Source organism: Vipera berus (assembly GCF_964194415.1).
Source record: "Vipera berus genome assembly, chromosome: 2".
Lineage (NCBI taxonomy): Eukaryota > Metazoa > Chordata > Lepidosauria > Squamata > Viperidae > Vipera > Vipera berus.
The window spans coordinates 117369269-117393927 of NC_138203.1; the positions used below are offsets into that span (position 1 = coordinate 117369269).

Below are 24659 nucleotides of genomic sequence, written 5' to 3' on the forward strand. Positions count from 1 at the left end.
TAAACATTGGGCCCTTCTCTGACTTAGAGAGAGGTAAACAACTCCTAAGGTACCTTTATCTTCTTGAAATCCACTGGTTTGCGAATGAGTTCATAATATTCTGGAAGCTCTTTTCGAGAAGGCAGTTGAATGAAGACTTCACTAAGCTGACGTCCACTGCTGCTGCAAGGCAAGGTGAAGGAAAACATCTAAAACATGGCGCGCCTTTTCCAGTGCAGGCCAGTTCAGAGGCAGCTGCCCTGGCTGTCGCGGACTGAAGAAGTGAAGTGAAATATGGAGACAATTCTATTTTATATACTAAAGTGCACCTACTAATTAATGGCTGATGTGCTGGATTAGAAGCTAAGGAGGAGCCACGAAGGAGCCTATTTTACCTGCAGGATTAATGTGTATTTATTAATACAAAGCACAGCAAATCAATTTTTATTTATACAATGTCTAGGAAAATTTAAATCTACACCTACTTACTTCAAGCTGCAAATCTGATGAAAGTAGTTTTCTCCTGCTAGTTCATGTAACATTGTTTTTTTTAAAAAAAGTCGACTGAAAAAAATGTAATTCACCCCCTGCTTCCCTCAATATTTTAATTTCACTAGGATTATGGTTGGAAAGAAAAGGTTTGGTATTTTATTCTGGCATACTATCTGCCTACTGAAAATTGCTCTCCTCCCCCAGTATTAAGGTTTAATCATACAAACATTTTCTGATGTGGCTCTGAAGCATTACATTAGCTGAGGAATTTGAAACCTTGGCATGCAATAGATGAAGCCTGTCAAAATACAGGAAATACAGGAATACAGGAATCAGACCTGAGAAATAATATCTGTTAAAACCAAAGCTTCATTTCACAATAGAAGAGAGGGAAGTGAACTGCTTGTCATAGGTCTGTCAAGACTGGAAGCTTAATAGTTTTATCTAATATTAGGCAACAATTATGTTTACTATAATGAAAATTCAGAGCTGTGAGGCTCTGGCAGAGAATGGTTTTAGAAGAAAGGATGGATGTTAGCCTTTTCCAATATGATGCCCTCCAGATATACTGGGACATCAAACTGGCTAGGAATTCTGAAATTTGTAGTTCCAGTTCAGTGGAAAGTGGCATTGTGCAAAAGATTCATGTAGGGGAGGAAGGCATTGTGAGTGGTTTGCTGCTACCATCTCTGACCCTCTGAAAAACTGAGCTTTTGTACTCCTAAGGCAGGGGGTGCGGTGGCTCGGTGGTTAAAGATGCTGAACTGATCAGCTGGAAAGCTGACAGCCGGATTCGAGACCCGAGTGCCGCACGATGGGATAAGCTCCTGTTCCTGCCCACCAAGCAATTCGAAAGCATGCAAATGTGAGTAGATAAATAGGTACCACTTCAATGGGAAGCTAACAGCTTTCTGTGTGCCTCGGCATATAGTCATGCTAGCCACATGACCAGAGAAATGTCTTTGGACAACACTGGCTTCTCTGCTAAGAAAGGGAGAGAAACACCGCCCCCTAGAATCAAACAGGGGAAACCTTTACCTTCACTCATAAGGCAGCCAGTATATTGGGTCACTGTTCCAGCATGACACTCATACTCACTTCCCACTACTCCATTCCACTTTTTCACTTCTCAACAATATCTCTCTGACATGCATAAGTTGGTCCTTGACTTACAACAGTTCATTTAATGATCATTTGAAGTTACAACGGCACTGAAAATAGTGAATTATGACCATTTTTCACACTTGCAACCATTGCAATATCCCCATGGTCCTGTGACCAAAATTCAGACATTTAGCAACTGTCTCATGTTTATGACGGTTGCAGTGGCCCAGGGTTACGAGATCACCTTTTGCCACAAGCTAATCAATGGGGAAACCAGATTCACTTAACAATTGTGTTACCAACTGCATCAATCCACTTAACAACTGTGGCAGGAAAGGTCATAAAATGAGGCAAAACTCAGTTAACAACTGTCTTAGTGAGCAACAGAAATTTTGGGTTCAATTGTGATCATAAATCGAAGACCACCTGTAGTTTTTCACATAAATCCCAGTATTTCACATCATGCTGGATACCCCTTCAAAGTCCAGAGACAGCACAATCAATAAATTTTTAGATACTGCTAAACAAACATCTGTCCAGGAGAAATACTGATGGCTGAGGATATGAAAATGTAAAATTAAAGGGGAGAAATGTCCCTTCTTTCGGTTACCTGTCTTTATACTTAATCACAGCATCCACAATCTTCTTCATTTTCTTAGTGAGGTTGGGTGGATTTGGAGAGAGCTTCTCAGCAGGGGGCCGGCCTCGCTTTTTCTGCTTTTTGCTGTCATCGTCTTTGTCCCGGCTACGAGTGCTAGTGGTTGGGGTTGAGGAACTGACATCCACGTCTCTCTTGCGCTTGCGGGAGGATTTCTTCTGACGCACCTCCTCTTCGATCTCCTCTAGGGTACCCTCTTCTATGGCCTATAGACGATAAGAACAGCCGTCAGCCAGCCAAGTACAATAAAAAGCGAGCGGGACAACAGCACACCGTGAAATGACTGAACGTGAACATTCACACACAGCCGAGCCACCTAAGCACAGTGAGGCAAATGGGATGTCTACGTGGGCTGCTTCCCCAAAGGCATCACTTCCCAGGGTAGTCAGTTATGGATCATGGAAGGCTGCAACACTAAAAGGTGGAAAGGAAAACTAGTTCTCTTACCTACAAGCTTTTCTTCTCATGTTAAACAGGGCCAACAGGCAGAAGACTCTGTAGAAACCATGCAGAGCAGGTTGTGGGGATGCCCCTTCCTGCCAGTTCTGTTGCAATTTCTTCCAAAGCAGCAAGGAGACCTGAGGCTACTAACCACCCGTTAGCCATAAATTTTTATGCTTCAGATTGCACAGTAAGAGAGGAAAAGAAGCAAGTTGACTGAAGGCCATGTATAACAGAAGTAGGAAAACTCAGAAGTAAAACTACCCATCTTTCATTTTTATAGTCATACATGGCTAGAGGATCTCACTCAACATTCAGAGCCAAGGAACCTAGAGTTGAAACTGCGACAGCTTTGTAATGTCAGCAAATCATGGAAAGTCTTTACATGGAGAATGGCCTGCCAACATGGTTCATCATTTGTACCTTACATGATATTTAAAGTAAACAGAGTTCCTGACCTCAAATAGCTTTGCAGGACCTCTTATGAGATGTACCTTATGAAAAAGAATGAAATTAAGCAGACCATTCTTTAATATTGAAATATAGAAATAAAAAGCATTATCTCCTGAAAATTTTTAATTGATGGCATCAAACTTCTAACAGCCTGGGAGAAGGAAACAATTTTATTTGTAGTCCTCCTTTTATCTACCAAGTCCCAGCACTATTTTTATACTTGCTGTACTTTTTCTTTGAAATAATTGTTTGGCTCCAATTCTACCCATAATTTACTAGTTCAGACCCTAAGAGAAAACTGGTTAATTAACCTACAGTGAATTATGGCATACTGGGTGAAAAGGAATGATAGTTTAATTGATTAAGATATATACATGCAAATAGGTCCAACAATTCTTCATTCGACCTTGAACATCTAGGTTTTAAACTCAAGGCTTGTTCAATTTATGACTGAAATCCCACTTTTTAATGAATAGGTGACAGCTCTGTTCTTCTGATCTTGGATAGTGGGAAATATAACAGGGTTCCTCATGACCCATACTTCCCCTTTGCCCAAGAAATATTTAAGGCTAGGACAGAATCATTGGTAGGCAAATATATAGTATTAGATTCAATATATTAATAAGCTATAATGCTATTGTTTGAAGAGATCAAGGAGAACAGAAATGCACCTTGGAAATTACAGCCTGAGATTCCAAGGCCCTTTTTCATTACATCTAGCATTAGCCACCCTCCCTGCAACAAGGCAACACACATGTACAACTATGGGGTGTTTTCTGACCTAGAAAAAACTAAGCCATAGACATCACAATGCCAGCTGATAAGGAACTGAAATGTAGAATTTGTTTGTCTTATATGGAGTCTGATAAATTTGGAAAATGGTGAAGAACAAGTGTAATAGAACGGAAAGGTTCTTGACTGAATGTAAGCAAATACTAGCTCAGAGATCTTTTTGTTTTGTTTTTTTAAGGCTTGGCCTTTGGGAGACAGCTACAACAACTCTGATTTACTCCATTTTTCAAAACAATAAGAGTGAGAACTTCTACGTGAATTCATGGAACGGGTGTCTTTTATTATACTACAAGTAACGTATTTCAACCTTGGCTAATACACAGAGCAGTGCAAAAACCTGACATACACAGAACTTCTTGTTTTGCATTTCTCTCACAACTGGAACAAAAATACAAGGATGGGCAAGACTGTTTCTGCTCAGTTCCTTCCACTGTACCAGCATTTCACCCCTTGGCTCAGCCAAAGCCTCCTCCAGAGAAAGGAGAATGGGATGTAATTAATCAAGGAACTATGAACAATTGTACCTTGCATTCTCTCCTGGTGTCTATGTGTCTATTAGTGACTAATTTGTGGATATCTGGAAAAGATGTAAGAGGTGGAATACTGCTGTGCCACTGACTAGGTTGTTCTGGCATGATTATTAAATCTCTTCCTAAAGGCTGAAGTAAAATATAAGTAGGTTAGAGCCATACTGGAATCTTGAAAAGTGTCCTGTACATATTTTATACTTCTGAGGATGTTGCCTGGGCTTCTGAAGAAGGTGTCATGTACTTTTAAAGGCTGCACGTATATAAGGCTAAGAGAAAACCAATGGAAATTTGCTGGGGCCTAAAAAAGAAGAAGAAAAATCTCTGTGGGACAGAACTAGAACCTCCTTCTTCATAACTGTCACCTAACAAAAGCTTGCCTCAGTTTTGAAGCAGAAATAATTTCACTTGCAAGCCTCTATTGTTGATGAGGCAGTCTGGTTCCTTCTTGATATTTTTGATTAATAGCTAGCCCAGTGATGGCGAACCTTTTAGAGACCGAGTGCCCAAACCGCAACCCCAAACCCACTTATTTATTGCCGGGTGCCGGGTGGGCGTGGCCCACTGGGTGGGCGTGGCTGTGGTGGTCATGGCAGATTGGGTGGGTGTGGCCAAGGTGGGCGTGGTCACCTCCATGTTGCTTGTGGGGATGGATGCCTGTGAGGGGTGGGCAGGGATGGAGGAAATCCAGGGGGTCTCTGGCAGGCCGGACGGTAGGCAGGAGGCTCGTCCTGCGGGGTGAGGCAAGGCAGGGTGGGGGTGCCATTGCCATGGGGCAAGGCAAGGGCCGGGGTGGCTGCTGCCTGACACCATCGGCCCCCGCACACAGAGGCCAGCGAGCGCATGGGGGCCGACGGTGTCCGTCAGCAGCCACAGCCTGCCGGCCCCCTGGGGCTCCACAGCCCACCGCCAGCAGTTCAAAGAAGCTGCCTCTGAGCTGGATGGCCGGCCAACAGCTGAGGAGGCGATGCAGTGGTTCGTGCCCAGGAAAAGGAGAGCATGCAAGGCGGGACGGGGGGGGGGGAGGGAAACCAGCTGTGCCGGGATGCATCCATCCGGCCACGTGGGACCTCGACGAGTTAGTGGGCAGTTGTTTGAAGAGGGACGGTTGCCATCTCTGAGGCATGGTGAGTGTGCCCACTGAGAGGGCTCTGAGTGCCGCCTCTGGCACGCGTGCCATTGGTTCGCCACCACTGAGCTAGCCTCTCCAATGGCAAAGTCTTCTCTTTGAATGCATAGCTCAGCTATTCAGAGTTGCCGAATACTTTTGCAAGCAGGAATTCTCAGGGCTAAAAGGAAAAGCCATAAAGGAGGTTTGGCCCATGTAATTCATATAATGTATAAAAGGTAGGTAAGGGAGCTATCGTTCTATTAGCAGGGCCCATCTTAGAGAGGGCTGCCATCACTGAGTTTGCCTTGTGGAGCCTTCTTGCAACATCCCATTCATACATTTGAACCCCTTTTTATCAGCCAGCATTTGCCACATTGCAGAGAGAAGCCAAGGCTCCCGATTTAGCATGTTGTGGACCTTCACTGTTACATGAAACAGAACTGGAGAAAGGAAAAATAGGCACACAGCTCCATTATATAATAAACCAGATCTGAGTAATTTTCCTCCTACAAAATGGTTAGCTTCCTGTTTTCTGTTATGGCAATTGTTGTTATCCTCCCAGCAAAACCTATGTTTTATGGGAAGTGTTTTTGCTCCTCTTAGCTACAGCTCTTATTAGCTGTTCTTTTGTTAGAGGAAGACCGATCTGTTTGTAGCTTATCTCTAAAAAAACCCTGTTATTAATCTACATGGCATAATAATAGCACCTGTTTAATGTTTTATATCTAACCTGCATACTTTTGTGCAATTTTTAGATTGAAATAATAATAAAGAGATCTGCAATAAAAGAAGTAGAGGCAAAAACCTTGCTTGGCAGGTCATTCTGATTTTACCTTATGTTTCTGTAATAAAGTGTTGAACGCCATTCCCCTTTGCTAAAACATTTTACTTTTTGACATAACTTTGTGCAGAAGCAAAAAAGGCTAGGCTATCTTTCTCCCTGCCACCCTCAAACATGGCATAAAACAGAAAACTTGGTCTTACCTTCTTTGTTTCTACTTGTTTGATAGGAAGCAGTCCAGACAGAAGGCATATTCCCTGCCCAGCCAATGGGGGCAGATGCTAAGGAAAATATAAACGGGCTGGACTAAAAGGTCACCACCTCTTCCTCTGGACAACCAGTCACTCTTAGCCTAGCAATAAGGAGCCCACCCACCGACAGGCTCCATAGTGAACAGGTATCCTAGAACAGGCACGTGCTGGATTACTGCCCATTAAAAAACAGAAGGAAAATTAATAGTTAAGACCAAATTTTCTTTTCCATTTGTTGCTGGGCAGTGGTCCAATCACTGGGATGATTCAAGAGGTCTGTTGCTTTACCTACATGCAAACGATTTCACCATTTTGCTGTAGGCTCTGTTCTTAGAATTATTTCATTTGTTAAATAAAAGTATTGAAGGCCTCAGTAAGAAGGCACCCGAAGAAGCTTCTCTCCTGTATCAGTGAATCATTTGCAAATATCACATAATCCTATAACAGGACTTGATCTTGATACATTGATGCTCTTCTTATTCCCATTTTGTAATTAGGAAGTGAATAAACAGTCTCTCCCTCCACAAGCCCAGACACATAATCTCTACTTTCAATCCCCAAAGGCTGATTTGGTAATATCATCAAGTTTAAATTAATCCATTTTCTTGACAAACATTAATTTGGAATATTCCACATTTGATTGCAGAAGTCAACTTCTTTCCACAAAAACTATTATTGAAGTAAATGTAATTATTGCCTTTTAACCTTAAATATTGAACTGAAGCCTTGAAAACTTCTGGTTGCATGCTGACTTTTCTTTTAATCAGCAACTATCTTGTAGCATTGAGGGCATCATTTTTTTTTATCTGTAATGCCTATTCACTGGTTTTTCAGCCATATAAGGAACTGCTGTTCCCACAAATTGGAGCCTACATGTAGAATTATTTTTTAAAAATCCAAAGATAGAAAGCCCAGACTTTCAAATATATCTTCAGCAATGCTTTAAGCTCACTTCCGATCCAATAAGTAAGTACCGTAGTTCTCTTCCTGCTGACAGAGGCCAAAGCTGTTCTGCTAAGGATAGGAAAGTTAAGGAATTCTGGATGGCTTCAGACCTTGTATGAATTCCAAGTTATAATACCCAAGTGTAATTTGAAAGCGTAAAGGTGAAATCCAGGATTCCCAGTCTCGTAGCCTTGTATCTGTCGACATAGTTACAGTTTTATGGGGACTAGCAGTTAATGAACCATCACTTCAAATTCTCTAACATCAATTAATCTCCTTCCCTTCAGCAAAACAGCCATCCATTTCAGAATCAGATGTTTTTGAATGAGGAAGTTGAATGAACGCCGATCTTCATAACACCATCAATGTAGCAGTTTCGTGTCCACCATAATTACAGAAGTGAATCTATTAAGACTCAGCTAGTAATTCTGTCTGATATGCTGCAAACTTGCTGACATATCCATCTACCCTAGACTTGATTAAGAGCCTAGTAAAAGTATGGCCATTATTGATGAAATCATCATTTATTTATTTATTTTATTTTAATCCCATTTATATCCCGCCGTTTTCCGAAGACTCAGGGCGGCTTACAATCTAAGCACAAATCAAAGGTGCTTAGCAATAGCCTAAGCCAATCATAATCACTATAACAAACTTGATAAGTAGCCCAAATAGCTAAGCAGAAAAGCAACTGCTATTTCATAAGTTGCCTTATGCCAGTATCAGATGAAGAGCAATCTATACTGAGTGGGTGCAGCAATACAAACATTCAGATGTAGGTTTTCTCGTCTCTAGTTTACCCATTACAACAATTACATGTTCCTTTGAAAATAGTGAGTTTCAATCAGTGCTTTTTTTGTAAAAGAAAAAGGTGCCGGAACTCACACATGTCATACAACCTGCCTTGCCTACCCTACAAGGTTCCATCCAAAAAAGGTGCTGGAACTCCGTTCTGAGCGTTCTATGAGAAAAAAAGCCCTGGTTTCAATACATTATTTGAATTTTTTTTTATCATTATATGATAAGCCTCAATGCTTCTTTAAAAGAAAAAAACAACAGGCCATGTTATCTCTGAAAAAGTATGAACTTATAATAATAGAAGTTATAGCTAAATTTCTGCCCCGAAGGAATTATGTACAACAAAGGACGTTTAGTACAAATATGTCAGGAAACAAACTGCAGGTTATTTTGACTTCTTTGATTTCTTAAGAGAGATAATTTTTCACATGAGGTCTTCTTAGTGACTGCTATAAAAAGATTCCAGTTTTTAACTTCACACTGTTTTTCCTGTGGTCCAGTTTACAGAACTCCAGCAAGAATGAGTTAATGCCCTCTATGAGTAAGAGGAAGAAAGAACAACAAGTGCTGAGTGGAGCAGGCACATCAAGCAGGGAAGCTTTCTGTAGCTTATCCTTAGAAGTGTACAAAAATGCCTGAAATCCTAGGCTTGCCAGGATGACCTTTGGTAACAAGACAGAAGAGAGGAGAACATCCTAACCAGATTCTCCAGCTCCAAGACTCAAAAGATGAATTATGGCAAAAACGTTCGAGAATGTTGCGTGAACAGTCACATGTCTCCTTCTTAGCTTCCATCATCACTCTCTCCTCTTAACACACTTCAGTTGTAAACAGAGCAGAAAGGTGGGGATATAAGTAAAGCACAAAGCAACCATCTTTGGGTTATTTTACAAATGAATAGTGTCCTAGAAGATCACAGCTAACTAAGCCTGCCCTTTTCTCCTGCAGTAGTAAGTGACTGGATCACGGAAGGAAGGGTGATGCCTCCTAGTCTAGCTCAGGGACAGCTTTTTCTCCCCATCCCCCACCCCCAGTCTGCCTCTTAATGGCCAAAGACGGAGAACATCCAATCTCTGGATCACTGCCCAGCAACAAATAGGATGAAATGTTTGCTGGGACAGGCAAGAAGAGGACACACTCAGCTGCATAGTAAGTAGGCTTTCTGCATCTGAAATGTTTTGACATCTGTCAAGGAGATCAATTGAATTTAAGTTTAGCAACATGGTTCCACACAGTTGAGTTGATAATACCCAACAGAAGTTTTGAATGGCACCGAAGACATTTATTTTTAAAACATACCACCGTGTTTAATACAAAAAAGTAGGGATTAGCAATGGAAGAGTTTCACTGCGTATGACTAGAAATCGTCAAAAGAACTGTATCAAAATTGAAATTTGGTTGCGTAAACTCTGCTAACTCTCAAAACTTCTTGTGTTGGGTATTTTCTCAACATTCAGACACACAGACAACACAGAGATAGGTAGAAATAAAATTTGAGAAAATCATTGGAGAACGATGCTGTACCATGTATACCTTGAGCCATTGCTTCTCAGTCAGGGAATCACTATAATCCACTTCCTTACGGTGACGGGAACCTCTACCAAACATCTTCTCTTCCTCCTCCTCACAGGTTAGTCTTTCTACTTCTGCATCGTCTTTAATTATCCAAGAGGGCAACTCATCCTCCTCCATCAATCGTGGCTTTCGCTTCGGATTGCGGGCCTCCTCTCGCCTGCGATCTAAATCCATGCGCTGCAGAAGGAGAACAGCAACGTAAACTATATGTGGTATTGCCCTGGACTAAGCTTTATGCTCAATATAGTCATTTATGGGGAACGGGTGCAAGTCTATCATTTCAACTTAACAAAGTCCACTCCGAATCATCAGGTACAGGAAAACAATCCGTCTTGGAGTTAATTTGGCAAATTACTTGGAAAACTATTAAGAGATTTTGAATAACTAAACAATACTTGCAATTTTTTGTGAAGAATAAAGTCTATAATAATCCGTTTCAACATTCAGATATAATGGAGTAAACTTTTCATTATTACCAAGCAAAATGCTGGAATATGGATATATTTAAAATCAATCAATCAATCTCTGCCTTAGAGTGAGATTATCTCTTTTCACAGAATGGAAGAATCTTTCAGCTTTCCATCTTTATTCTGTATTCCAATATTTATTCTATTCTAGACTCTAAAATACAACAATATTAGAAACACACTAGTGCTTCCCACCTAGCGCCACTTTGAAGTCCACTATCAGGTTGGGAAAGGCTGCTTTAGATCATCAAAATGTAAGTAAATCAAAAGTATGCAAAACAAACTGGTTCTTCATTAAAAAAGTGGTTCCTGAGATCTAAAGGGATGAAAATGGAGTGCAGCCCTATTGGTTTCACCAAAATGAGTAAGATTCCCCCCCCCAAGTTTCTTGGTTTGATAAATTTCTGAAACCTGAAACATTACTTGAAGTATATTCCAAGTTTTTTTTAAAAGAAACAGATGTATACAGTTATGTGAAAACACATGATGAATGCAGGTATACTTTTTTCAAGAATTCAGAAAACTGTATTGGTCTCAAATTAACACTGCTATGTTGATATACATACAATTTCAATATGCTACAATACACTTTGGTAGGTTTTTTTTGGAAATAAGCTGCCCAGTCCGGCTAGTATTGTCTTCCCCATGCAATAGTTGAGCATGGAAAAGAAGACTTCTGCTTGCCTATGTCTCTCATCACTTCCTATATAAATAGTTAGGCAAGTAGTTGATGTTGGCTCATCAGCAAGAATAAATCTGGTTGTTCTTGGATGAGACCACCAGAGTCTCAGGAATACAGGTTAGACTGGGAAATTAGAAGGCAGGGGATACTCTCTTTTGGCATCGGTGCTCAATTTTCCCAACAGTGATGTGCCCATAAGCCCCTTGGAGTCATGTTTGACTCAAAAGAGACTTCACTTTCCTCCAGTATTGAAGGCAGGGGACTTCTGCTTTCCCTCCTTTTCCAACTTCCTTTCTATACTTGGAAGGAGAAGGACTTAAAACTATTGGACGAGGTGGGGCAGAAATGGGTGGGAGAAGGGGGCATTTTCCCTAGGAAGGCAGACTGCAACTTGGAGGGACTGGAGGTAGCCTAAAGTGAAAACAGCTGTAGAGTGTTATTTATCCCAATTTCATAACGAGTCATAAGTATCTATATGAAATATACATGCTGGGACAGGATTTTGCTTCGGGGTTTTGCTTATTCTTGCTTGCTCTTTCATTTTTTGAGTGGACATTTTTATCAATAACCACCATCTTCTCCTCCCCAGTAACATGAGGCTTCTCTTGGATCTCAAAACAACCTTAAAACAGCACAGAGAATAACAAGCTTTGTGTGTGTGTGTGTGTGTGTGTGTGTGTGTGTGTGTGTGTGTGTGTGTGCGCATATGAAGGAACCCTGATGCTTATATTGAATTAAATGATATTTGGTTAATGCCCTGGAACTATTTTTCTCAAGTTTTATGAAATCCAAAGGATCTGCAAGTCTCTTCAATATGTATTTCCTCCCTCTTCTGCACATATGTATGCTCTGCTTTCCTCTGGCATGAGTGCATCCACTACTGACTTCCGAAACAAAAGGCAGCTAACTTAATGTTCCCCAAGTAATAGGCTGAACGTAGAAGAATAAAGCTGACCTCTATGACATACAACAAGCAAAATAGCCATTCTCACCATAAAAAGATCAAACTCTTCCTCATGTCGGGCAATCATCTGGTTAACCGTTTCATCGTCTGGAACTTCATCTTCTTCCTGAAAAAAAATCAAAGTTTCCCCCATTTAATTCCTGCATGGCAGTTTGTGTGCTTGGAGTTTTATACTGATTGTTTTACCATCTCAAGTTTGATTTGGCTACGTGTGAAAATATATCTGGTGGTCTCAATGGACAGTAGCCACGTGGCAGACGCTCCCCATCGGGGTTGGCCAATTTTGCTAACCGTCTTAAACAGTGAGGACTAAGGGCTGGACGGGCGCAGCGACTGAATTACCCCTCTCACCTTTAAAGGTGGCTCCTCCGAGTCGGAGTTGAGGCACAGGGTTGAGGCAGTGTGGGGAAAGCTTGCGCTGCCACTGCCGCTGCCCGTGCTGTATCTGGTCTGTGGATAGATAGAGGACTTCAGTCTCCAGGGCTGCCAATCCAGCACCTTTCACTGACACTCAAATTCACTTCCTAGGGTTCATGCCACTTCCTTCCAGCCCACAGTCCCTTGGCCTCAGGATTACGGAGAGCAGGGATCGAGGCACAACGCATTCCTCAGTCACGCATGAGAGATGGAGAAAGCTACCCCCCATTCCCCTCATCGCCCCTTACCTCATCTTGCTCCTCATGCTCTAAGATAGCCTGCAGGAAAGCTCGCCTTTCATGGCTGGAGGACTTCTGGTCAAACATTCCAGCCTGGATCACCTTCTGATCAACATTCAGCTTGTACTTGGCTGCAGCAAGTATCTTCTCCTCCACACTGTTCACAGTGCACAGGCGCAGCACTCGGACTTCGTTTTGCTGCCCAATGCGATGTGCTCGATCCTGTGCCTGCAGGTCCTGGAGTGGTAGACAAAGACCTTCCTCACTGTTCAACAACTACACTCAACTTTCTTTCAGTTTCACTCAAAAGACAGAAGAGGCAAGGTCGTACCAGCAGAGGGGCCCAAGACCGGATAGCTCTTCCTTTTTGTGAAAGCAGCATTCATGTCTTCCAATAGACTCAGGACCAAAACATGCCTCCGGAGACCCATTTCTAATTCCACAGATCAGAGGAAATGCTTTTGTTTAACTCTCTGCTCCTCAGGTCTCTGGCTGACCTGTGAACTGGCACTGTGTCTACCAAATGAAGACTAATGCTCTGTACTATACCAGGGTTATCCAGGTAATGTTTGGAGGATAGCAGCAACATCAAGGGATGCTCTTAGTCTCTAAATCTTTATTGGTGTAATAATCCTTATTATACTTGCTTGTTCTTGCTTTCATATGCCACTCCTTTGATTTGGCACATGGGTGCAATTTTGGTTTTAATTAGCAACTAAAGGTTCTTCTTCAACTTTGCTTCAAGATAGTCAAGACTATGCCCTGATGAAAGACCAGATTAGGATGAGAGCTTATACTCTCAGCTCCCGAAGAGATCTATTATCAGATGAGAATTTTTTTTCTCCCAAAGGCACAGAAGAACTATTTATGACAATTTTTTAAAACTGTAATTATGCCAGAATTCTCATTATTGATTGTAGGCAGAAGGGGAATGCCAAAGATTCAAATATTCTTGAAACTAAAAACTACAATACATGTGCCTTATATTTATTTATATTTATATTTATTGATGCAATATAAAAAGTCCTTTCTTTTGCATTAGTACTATACATGTAGCATTACAAACTTTAATTTCACTAATAAAGATTAATTCTCTACTTATAACTATTTCCCCCCCTGAAACATAGTAAAAATACTTTTCTTACCTGGTGAGGGTTCCAGTCACTGTCAAAAATAATCACAGTATCAGCAGACTGCAGATTCAGTCCCAAACCCCCTGCTCGGGTGCTCAGAAGAAAAATGAAATATTCAGAGCCTGGCTCATTGAAAGTTTTCAGCAGCATGCCACGATCTTCAGCTTTAGTGGTTCCTTTAAAAGCCCAGAAAAGAGAGGGTTTCCCCTGTGCTACGATATCTTATTTCAGGATAAAAGCTATTACAAAAATTCTAAAACTCAGAAGAAGTCATAGAGGAAAAAACATATTTCAACAAAGCTGACAAAAGTGACATTTTAGAATTATTACCTATGGAGAAGTTACAAAACAATCGAAACATTCAATTCTTAACAATATTAGAGAATTTACAAGGATAAATCAGGTGGTTTGGATTGGCAGACATTGTTTGGGCAGAATCATCATAACACATGGAAGTTACATTTTGTTATAACCTGCTTCCTTTCACTTCTGAACTTTAAAACAACTGGAGAATAAGCTAAAACTGAACACTCAAGAGAAGCTGCACTTAACAGATACTAGGTATTTTCCTCTATGCCATTCCCAAAACTATTTGGACAGGTCTGTAATGCCCAAATCATGATATTAATTAACATTTGGGTCTTCATTCAATATCAGCAACATCAGCCAGTAATGAAACAGATGAATGAATCTCTCAGAGTATTTGTGGCTGTTAATTATAGTCTTAAGTGGGCAACCACAAAGAAGTCCATATTTTTTAAAATAAAAAAGTTTATTCTTTCCTAACATTATGGTAGTCAGTTCAGTATAACCTGACCATCATTTTTGAGCAAAGTTGGCATTTAATCACAAACTTTAGCAGACTATGACACAGGGCTACATAATACACTAGACTGCAAATACTTCAAACTACATAGCATCCACTCATAGTCACTCTATAAATGCCTCTTTTCCTACCTCCGCACAAAGTACTATGGGGAGAGGGAAAAAGCTCAGGATCCACTTTTCATCTCTCTCTTTACAGAAGGGCAAATTAATACTGGATTAAAAAACAAAACCTTAATCGAGAATGGAAAAAAAGAAGGAAAAAGAGAGAAAGAATTTTTGCCTTGGATAAATAGGACTAATCTATTGGAACTAGACCAAAAACATGTCACTACAGAATGATTATACAGGCTTCCTATTCAATCAGTGCTATTTTAGGATCAGAAAGAGATTCAAAATATTTCTTATCCAAAAGAGATTTATAATTTCAGGAAAGCATTAACAAGTCATTAGGAAAAATGATTCTACATTACACACTGGTTTGAGACATCAAAAGGAGCAAGTTGGAAATGGAAAAGTTAGCCAAATTAAAAGAAGAACAATTCAAAAACTTGTTGAACCAGGAAATGGGATACTTTTTTGAGGAGAACAGAAGGGAAGATACACCAATTCAAATTATATGGGACGCTGCGAAAGCAGTGATTCGAGGGATAGCAATTAAGTATTCGGCATATAAGTGGAAGAAAGAGAGGGTTAAGAGATTGGAGTTGATGGGAATGTTGACAGAGACCGAGGAGGCTCTTCAGAAAGACCCATCTTCAGTAATAGCGAGGGAGAGAAAAGATATTACGCGACACGAGATTTCCCTCCTGGATCAACATGAATTAGCAGAGAAAATTCAAAGGAATAAACAATTTTTTTTAACATGCCAACAAGGCTGGAAAATGGTTGTCCTATAGGCTTAGGAAGCGAGCAATCGCGAGAAAAATAGAATGGTTACAGGACGGGATGGGAAATATGGTGGGATCAAATGATCAAAAGAAAAAGGTGATTCAGCAATTTTTTACTGCATTGTATAAGAAAGACCCAATTTCAGAAGAAAGGATTGGAAGTTACTTAGAAAGGGTGGATTTACAGGAGGTTCCTGAGAATGTAAAACAAATTTTGAATTCAGAGATCTCAGAAGGGGAAATAAAGGAGGCAATTAGGAAACAATCGAATGGGAAAACCCCGGGAACGGATGGACTCCCGGCGGAATTATATAAAGAGATGTTGGAAATGTTTAGTGGCCATTTAAAAGATTTATTTAATGAGGTTTTGAGTGAAGGGAAAATACCCCAGTCATGGACAGAGGCTTATATATCTTTGATCCCAAAGGAAGATTCAGATCGTACCTTGGTTAAAAATTATAGACCCATTTCGCTATTGAATGCAGATTATAAAATTTTCTCCTCAATTCTGGCAGGCAGGCTTAAAGTTTTCTTAAGAGAATTTATACATCCAGATCAGAATGGTTTTCTTCCAAATCGGCAAATAAGAGATAATTTGAGAATAGTGATGAATACGTTGGAATATTATGAGATGCACCCTAGCAAACAGTTGGCAATGATGTTTCTGGACGCTCAGAAAGCATTTGACATGGTTAGTTGGGAATGTTTAATATGTCAGATGATTAAAATGGGATTTGGACCAAATTTTGTAAGAGCTATACAAACAATTTACACTACGCAATCTGCCCGAGTATTATTCAATGGTGAAATGACTGGGAAAATTGATATACAAAAAGGTACGAGACAGGGATGCCCCCTTTCACCTCTACTGTTTATTCTGACTTTAGAACCACTATTGATTATAATTAGGCAAAATAATAATATTAAAGGATTAAAAATAAATGATCAGCAATATAAGCTTCAAGCTTTTGCTGATGACTTAGTTTTTATTTTGGAAGACCCATTGGAATCAGGCCCTAAATTATTGGAGGAAATTAGTGCCTTTGGTGAAGTAGCAGGTTTAAAGATTAATCGAGATAAAACTAAATTTTTGGTAAAGAATATTGGAACTGAATCCAAGGTACAATTACAAGAGGTGATGGGGATCCAAATAGTTAAAAAAGTTAAATATTTAGGTATTTGGCTATCTTCAAGGTGTCCATCTATAAAGGAATTAAATTATCAAAAATTGATGACTGAGATGGAGAAGAAATTAGACAGCTGGAAAAACATTCAACTCTCAATCCTAGGACGAATTGCAGTGATTAAGACTCATATTTTGCCAATGTGGTTATACTATTCCAAAATGCTCCTGCAAAACTAGATAAGAAATTTTTAAAAAAACTAGAACAGATAGTTGGTAGATTCATATGGAATAATCGAAAGCCGCGTATTAAAAGAAGAACGCTGCAGGAGCACAAAACAAGGGGAGGACTGGGGCTCCCACATTGGGAGCTGTATTACCATGCCTCTGTCTTGGCTTGGATTAGGGACTGGGTTGTGTTATCTAGAAGGAGGGTGTTAACTATTGAAGGATATAACTTAACGCAGGGATGGCATGCCTATCTCTGGCCAAGGAAGGATAGTCAATATAAAGTTTTCTCTAATCATTATATTAGGGATGTATTGATAAACTCTTGGCGTATGGTGAGAGGGTGGATCTATACAAAGATACCTGGCTGGTTTACTCCTTTGGAAGCTGTAACTTATTCAATGTTACACAATCCAGACAGAAACTATAGGTATAAAGATCTCATAGATCTGAGAGGCAATCTTAAATCCAGGGAGGAGTTACATTCTGGGGGTATAGAGTTGGATTGGTGGTCGTATTCTCAAATGAGCTCAAGGTTTAATAGGGATAAGCAGGAATTTGGAATCAATATAATCCCACAAGAATTAGACAAGATTTTATGGGGAAGTGATGCTAAATTTTTATCTAAGACCTATAATCTACTTTTGTTCCATGGGATGGAAGGGGGAACAATAAATGACGTAATGATTGCCTGGGGGAGAAATATTGGTCGCACTATAGAATTAGAAGAGTGGGAACAAATTTGGAAGAAAAATACAAAATTAACGTTAGCAACAGCATTTAAAGAAAATATGTACAAAATGTTGTATAGATGGTACTTAGCTCCCGCACGAATTTCAAAAATGTTTCCCAATGCAAATGACAAATGTTGGAAATGTGATTCTGCCAGGGGCACTTTCTACCATCAATGGTGGACTTGTTCAAAGGTTAGGCGTTACTGGACCAATATAAAAATTGGTTATTTCAAATAACAGGATATGATCTTCAATTGGACCCAGCTATTTTCCTCTTGGGGATGAAGCCACAAGAAGTACCAAAAAATGTCTGGTATCTAGTAATACATATTACATATTACATATTACAATTTATGCGCAATATTGGAAGACGAAGGAAATGCCAACGGACTATCAAGTAATAGAGAAAGTATTACTATGCGCAGAGTCAGATCGAATGACATATATTCTCAAAGGGAAAAGTGAATCACTTTTCAATACAAGTTGGGACTCCTGGTATTCATGGTTACAAAATAGAATATTTAATCTCAACGGGGGAAATACCAGATGATTGTGTATTATTTGAGGTATAGAATCTGGAGATATATACAATTATAGATTTCTAATATTTGGTAATTAAAGGTTACTTAGCCTGGGATGCACAAGAAAAAGAAATTAGGGGTAGTATTACACTCCCCGGTCCTGTCTAATGTTGTTGTTTTTGTTTTTTTGGTGTCTAGGATGTCTTGGTGTTTTTCTATTTGATGCACTTTTCAGTACTTTGTAATAATGTTCTTGATTTTTTAATTTAAAATTTGTTTAATATATATATATATATATAAAGGAATTATGGGAGTTGAAGTCCACAAGTCATAAAAGAGCCAAGGTTCCCCACCCCTGTACTTATACCATGATCATAAATTAAAAATTAAAAATTAGGTTTGATTGTTTAACAGCCCAACCTAATTAATTGTTATTCACAGGCAAGTGATAGATCACATAGCTTTACTCTCATCAGATTACAAAGTTCAAAAAAAAAGTTAGCCAAATGAAGGATCCTGAAGAAATGGAAGAACAATTTGTATTTCTTTTAATAAATGCATCCTTCAAACACCACAACTACCACTAATCAGGTATGCTTTATACAATTGTCACTTACATGGAAGGGAATTGTTTACAAAATATTTTCAGGCCACTGCTGTAAGCTTAAGCTCTATATTTCAGAAACTTTTTAAAAATATGGGTAAATTATCACAGAATCAGAGGTTTGGAAGGGATCTTGGAGATCTTCTAGTACAACTTCCTGCCTAGTGCAGGACAAATGGCTATCCAACCTTTGTTTGAAAACCACACATGATGGAGCATTCACAGCTTCAAGAATCAGGCTGTTACATTGCTTAATAGTTCTCATAGTCAGGAAATTTCTCCTTAGTTCAAGTTTGGATCTCTCACTGCAAAGTTTCCACCCACTGGTGGATCAGAGCTCATAGTTTCTAAGTTTCAGATATTATATACTGTCAAGTCTGCCTTCTTTGGCTTGGTACCTTGCTGGCATCCTGCCATCAAAGGCCACGGGGAAGGGACATGGGGGGGACATATAGGCAATAAACCGTTAGGGGGATACAATGGGAAATAGGGAGGGGGGATAACAGCTTGATGAAGATCAAGGAACCCGGGAAACAGTTTGTGCCAGCATTCTTACCCTGAGAATGGAATGTGGACTCCCCTAAACATCTTAGTGTTTCTCAAAACATCTATGCAGCTCTTAATTGGCTGAAGACAAACTGGTCATGGGGAAAGGACTGGGATGAGGGGGGGGAAATTTGTAGCTTTCCGTGTGGGAGACTTACCGGTAGTTCTGCGCTGACTTTACTGCAACCAGCAACCTTTAGTAAAAGAACTTATCACTTCACCCAAGTGGAGTTGAGGGTCTTTCTTTCCTAAAGGACTGGACTGGGGCAGGTCTGACACATACTTTCAAATGGCTTATGCCAGCGCTGGAGGGAATTTCCCTTTGCCCATTCCGAAAGAGAATGAGCCATGTCTACTTTTAAAAAGCGATTGCACATTCACATTGGAAATATGATGTTTTTAATGTGGTTTATTATATATTGACAGGAGAGGCCTTATGGGGCAAAGGTATGGACCTGTAAGCAACTAAATCTTTTTTAAAGCTATAGGATCAAAATTTCAAACTACCATCAATCCAACATCTTAAGAGAGCAGTTCTTAGCAGCTTGTTTATATTAATACTGTAGCTTGATTCCACCCATACTGTGGTGTAGCCACATTGTGTCACTCTTGTTTTCCCCTGAGGTTTAGATACATTTTGCTCTTCAGAGAAACGATCCAGATCCTAGGCCTGAGAAAAAGTATGTGCAAAAAGAACATGAAAAAGAATGGCTGCATTCTTAGTGTGTGAACACTGCCAACACGTTGGCTTAACGCGGCAACTTGCACAAACAGTACATATGTAAAACGGTATGCACAAAGAACATTTATTTATCTTTGATGCAGGAAAATTACATTCCACTTTTTTTAACATTCAGTTCAAAACTTCATAATTAGGTTACTCTTCAAGCCAATTGGTACTTCCCAATACAAAATTTGCACAGCATATAAGTCTACTGACAAACTCACCATCTAGCCTGAGGTATTTGAATCCACGGTAGGCAAAATAATCTTCCATGATGGTCATGAGGGAGGTCATCTGACAGAAGAGCAATACCTTGTGGTTGGTAGCTCGCAATTTGGGAAGAATACGATCTAGAAGCTCAAATTTCCCAGAAGCTCGATAGAGATCAAGTCTAGGTTATGTATGAGAAAGAGAAAAAGGAAGTTTTTTCTCCCCACCAAAACAACCAGTTTCACATGTTTTAACTTCAGGATTCCCCTTCTGTATCAAACATTTGCAGAAAAATCTCTCTTGTTTTGGACTACAGAAGTCCCATATTCTTAAGTTTGAAAAACCAGGATACTCTAATTGCTCTTATGAATAAACCAGGGCTTTGCTGTTGCTTTATGAATAGTAGCTAATCTCTTCTATTACAGATAGCTGTCGGGTTACGAGAACTGGAACCGGAACTGGAATTTCCATTGCTAAGCGGGGCAGTAGTAAAACACAATGTCACGTGATCATATTGTTTAGCAAACAACAATCTCAACTATCCTGGTTGTTGCTGTAACCCCAAGATGTGCAAGTTGTTAAGCAGGAAGTGGAAGGAATCCCAGGTAAACAATTCAGGGATGCTCCAAGGGAGTGGGGGAAGACAGGAGAGACTCTGGGAGGACTGATATAGGCTAGACGTAATTTGAGGGAGGCCGGGGGAGAGCTTAGGAGGTCTGGCACGTGCTAAGTGCAAGAAGGGTCAGGGATGGATGATGCGGTGCTGTGGGTGAGCATAGGCAGGTCTTAGGGATAGATGATGCAGTGGAGCATGAGCACAGGAAGGGTGGGGGATGGACAGTACAGTGGGGTGCAAGTGCAGGAAGGCAAAGGGGAGTTACCAGAGTGACTTGTGACCTTGCCTGCTGGCTTTCCCAATGACTCTGTTTGTGGAAAGCCAGTAGGGAAGGTCACAAACGGTAATCTGGTGACTGCCACCTCACATTCATGATGGCCAATCACCATAAATGGGAGCTGGTTGCCAAGCACCCAAATTGCTGCTGGGGCAGTTGGAGCTTTGAGGACTGGTCATAAGTACCACTCGTTCAGCACCATCCCAATTATGAATTTTTGCTGAACAAGTGACCAGTAAGTGAGAACTATCTGTACTGATTTTAAATTAAGTAAATCCAGACAAGCTTTTAAGGGAGCTCAAGACCTTGAAAAGCATCACTCCAAAAATATCAATTCGTATGATTAGATATCGTCCTAGTGCCAGAATTTTTGATCAAGAACAGGTGGGAGATGCATCTGGAATTTAAGAAGCCAAGCATGAAGTCTTTATTGGTTCAGTTTGTTGAGTCTCCACAAAGAAAACATACCACATAATCCAAAAGTTTTGGAGTATGCAACTTACCCTTGCACAATGCCTCCAGTGAAGCCTAAGTGCTCAGAAAAGGACTCCTGTAACAAAATGTATGAAGAAATGATGCTAAATATAACAATAGAGGGTTTTCTTCCCTTCAAAAGGCATTTTGATAGTTAATAGTCTGGAAGACTTGTGCTGCACATCTTAGGCTAGTAACTAAGATAGCCATTCTTTTTAACATTTAAATTAATACACTTAAATAATTTTTCAAATAAACAGATACATCAATTATGGTTAAAATTATTTTCAAAGCAGGTGGAGATTTTTGCTTGCTTGTTTCATGAATGCAAACTTCGAACCACTCGGGGGTTTATAATGTTGCAAAGTTCTTCTCAATCAGTCTTCCCTTACTAGGTGCTCTCCAAAAAACTAATAGGAAACTATTAAAGTCCAACACATTTTGAGACTTTAAATGGTGTACATACAATACTACATTGAGTAACCTCTCTAATTTTGGAATAAACCTGGAGCAAGGAGGGAAAGTGAACTGAAGATTTCTCTTCTTCCTTGCGGAGTTCCATACATGGGACTACATTGCAGTAGTCCATATAGGGAGATGACCAGGGCATGAGTGACTGAAAGAAGAGTTTCTTGATCCAGGAAAGAGCACTATTGGCGCACAACATGAAATTGAGCAGAGGCCATCCTAGCCACAATTGCCATCTGCTGCTTGAGGATCCCCAGATTACGAACTGAGTCCGTCTGGGAAATGGTAAATGGTTAAATAGAAATGGTAGTAATTTGGCTTCCATTTTTGACGTTGTGGTGAAGCAGATGCAGGAAGATGAGACTCTGTCTTTCGCGTTTGATTTCATCCCACTTGAGGGACCCTGGAAAGGGTTGAAAGTTGCCCCTTAGAGGCGGCAAGCAAGGAGGGGACCCTCGTTGATTGGGGGGGAGGGGCGGCAGCAGCCCTCCCATTTGATCCGAGGAATCCTTCCAAACCTGAGGGGGAAAGACTGGCTACATTCGTGTAGCCAATCAGAAGCTGCTGTCAGTGGAAGACAACAAGCACTATCAAGCAATCTTACAGCAATGTGGATGAAACTGGGTGAGACCTAAGCCTCTCTTTATGACTTTAAGACCTGTTCCTGAAAATCTGCCCAAAGCACTCCCCCCGAGGGAAAGGGAATTTCTACACCATTCTCTCAGGAAAGCAGCGAATTAATTACTTGGGGAAAAAGGAGAAACCTATAAGACTAATTTGGAACACACACACACACACACACACACACACACACACACACACACACACACACACAGGAAATTTGGGGACTAAAAGTGTTTTTAAGACCTTTTTTTAGAAAGAAAGATTTGAAAAGTTCACAATATAAGTTTTGGATTTAAAAACTGAAAAACGGCGTTGATGACATCTAGTGGTGAATTACGGCACTACAACTTATTTATGCCTAAAATAAACATGGCTCGAAGCCCAAAGCTGGATAAGACTTTGACTGGTCTTGAAGCTTTTACTTTTGAGACTTGCAGCTGAGAAAAAGGAACAGACTTGGGGGCTGCTTATCTCTGTGGCAGAGACGATAATATTATTCTAAAATTGGCCTGTCTGAACTATGAACACAAATACTGACTTTGAGAACTGTATTGTGGAACTATTTTCCTGTGGAAGAAATATACACTATTGCCTGATATGATGAAACCATGAGCTGCATTGGTTACCGGTTGCCCTCCGGGTGAGATTTAAGGTGTTGGTACTTACCTTTAAAGCCCTACATGGCTTAGGCCCGGGATACTTGCAGGACCATCTGCTACCGGGAACGAATTCCCATCGCCCAGTACGCTCACACAGAGAAGGCCTCCTCAGGGTACCATCAGCTAGACAATGTCGGCTGGTGAACCCCAGGGGAAGGGCCTTCTCTGTGGGAGCGCCAGTCCTATGGAATCAGCTCCCCCCTGAGCTTTGGATGGCCCAAGATCTCCAGTCCTTTCGCCGCGGCCTCAAAACACTCCTTTTCCACCTGGCTGACCTGGACTGACAGGCATTTTAATTATGTTTACAATTTTTAATTTATTTTAATTTTTAATTTTAATTTATTGCACAGATGACTTTAATTTTAATTTTATCTTAATCTCTGTACTTATTATATGTTATTGTTGTTAGCCGCCCTGAGTCCTTCGGGAGATAGGGCGGGATATAAGTCCCATTAATAAATAAATAAATAAATAAATAAATAAATAAATAAATATAAATCTTGATTGTTAAACAGCCTTTAATTGTTCCTTTTTCTCCCTGGACAGAAAGGATATTTTTCTCATTGGACAGAAAAAATTGAATTTTACTTATATCTGTTTAGGGGAGGTTTAAGAGCGACTAGTTGGTTGGATAAATTTATAAAGGCTACTTACAAAAAATAAAATGGATGTTCCATACTTAGCTCTAAAGTAACACCAGCTGCCTGCAATTAGTGCAGGTTCGAGTCCCACCAGGCTCAAGGTTGACTCAGCCTTCCATCCTTCCAAGGTAGGTAAAATGAGGACCCAGATTGTTGGGGGCAATAAGCTGACTTTGTAAAAATGCCGCTGGCCCCCCCCGAAATCCCCAATAAGCAGGCATATACATAGAATGAAGGCTATTGCTAAGCACATTGATTTGTGTTTCTTAGATTGTAAGCTGCCCTGAGTCTTCGGAGAAGGGCGGGATATAAATGGGATTAAAAGAAATAGTAAAAAATCATCCTTAACATCTGTCTCCAGAAGCCTATTTGCCATATCACCAAGAAAATACTGATGAACCACAGAAAGAAATTCTCTCCATGTTGAAATTAATACAAAAAACAATTGCTTTAGCTCGTGATGAGATTAAAAATAACACAAAGGAGATAAAAGAATAATTTTCTAATTTAAATCTACAAACTCAGAAAATAACTACAGAGAAGGAACCAGCAACCCAGAAAATAGAAGGAAAACTAGAGAATGCTGTCACAGACATTGAGGATCTAAAGGAAGAAACTAATGACCAGACTCAGATAAATGAAGACTTAGAAGACACAACAATAATATTGGAAATGGAAAAGGCATT

The 24659-nt window shown here is 40.2% G+C and overlaps 1 protein-coding gene across 7 annotated transcripts in view; it reads right to left on the reverse strand.

Annotated features, from left to right (window-relative positions):
• The window catches only part of SMARCA4 (SWI/SNF related BAF chromatin remodeling complex subunit ATPase 4), a 106472-nt gene that overhangs the window by 8507 nt on the left and 73306 nt on the right, over positions 1-24659 (reverse strand). Inside the window, exons 23-31 of one of the 7 annotated variants that reach the window (XM_081317199.1) lie at positions 21611-21657; positions 20229-20395; positions 13822-13985; positions 12686-12913; positions 12372-12470; positions 12049-12126; positions 9866-10084; positions 2186-2439; positions 54-162 (exon numbers count right to left, since the gene is read on the reverse strand). In XM_081317199.1, coding sequence (XP_081173325.1) covers positions 54-162; positions 2186-2439; positions 9866-10084; positions 12049-12126; positions 12372-12470; positions 12686-12913; positions 13822-13985; positions 20229-20395; positions 21611-21657 — 1365 coding nt within the window. Of the gene's footprint in view, positions 1-53; positions 163-2185; positions 2440-9856; positions 10085-12048; positions 12127-12371; positions 12471-12685; positions 12914-13821; positions 13986-20228; positions 20396-21610; positions 21658-24659 lie in introns of all 7 variants that reach the window. The other 6 variants (XM_081317198.1, XM_081317197.1, XM_081317203.1 and 3 more) reach the window with 6 other exon arrangements.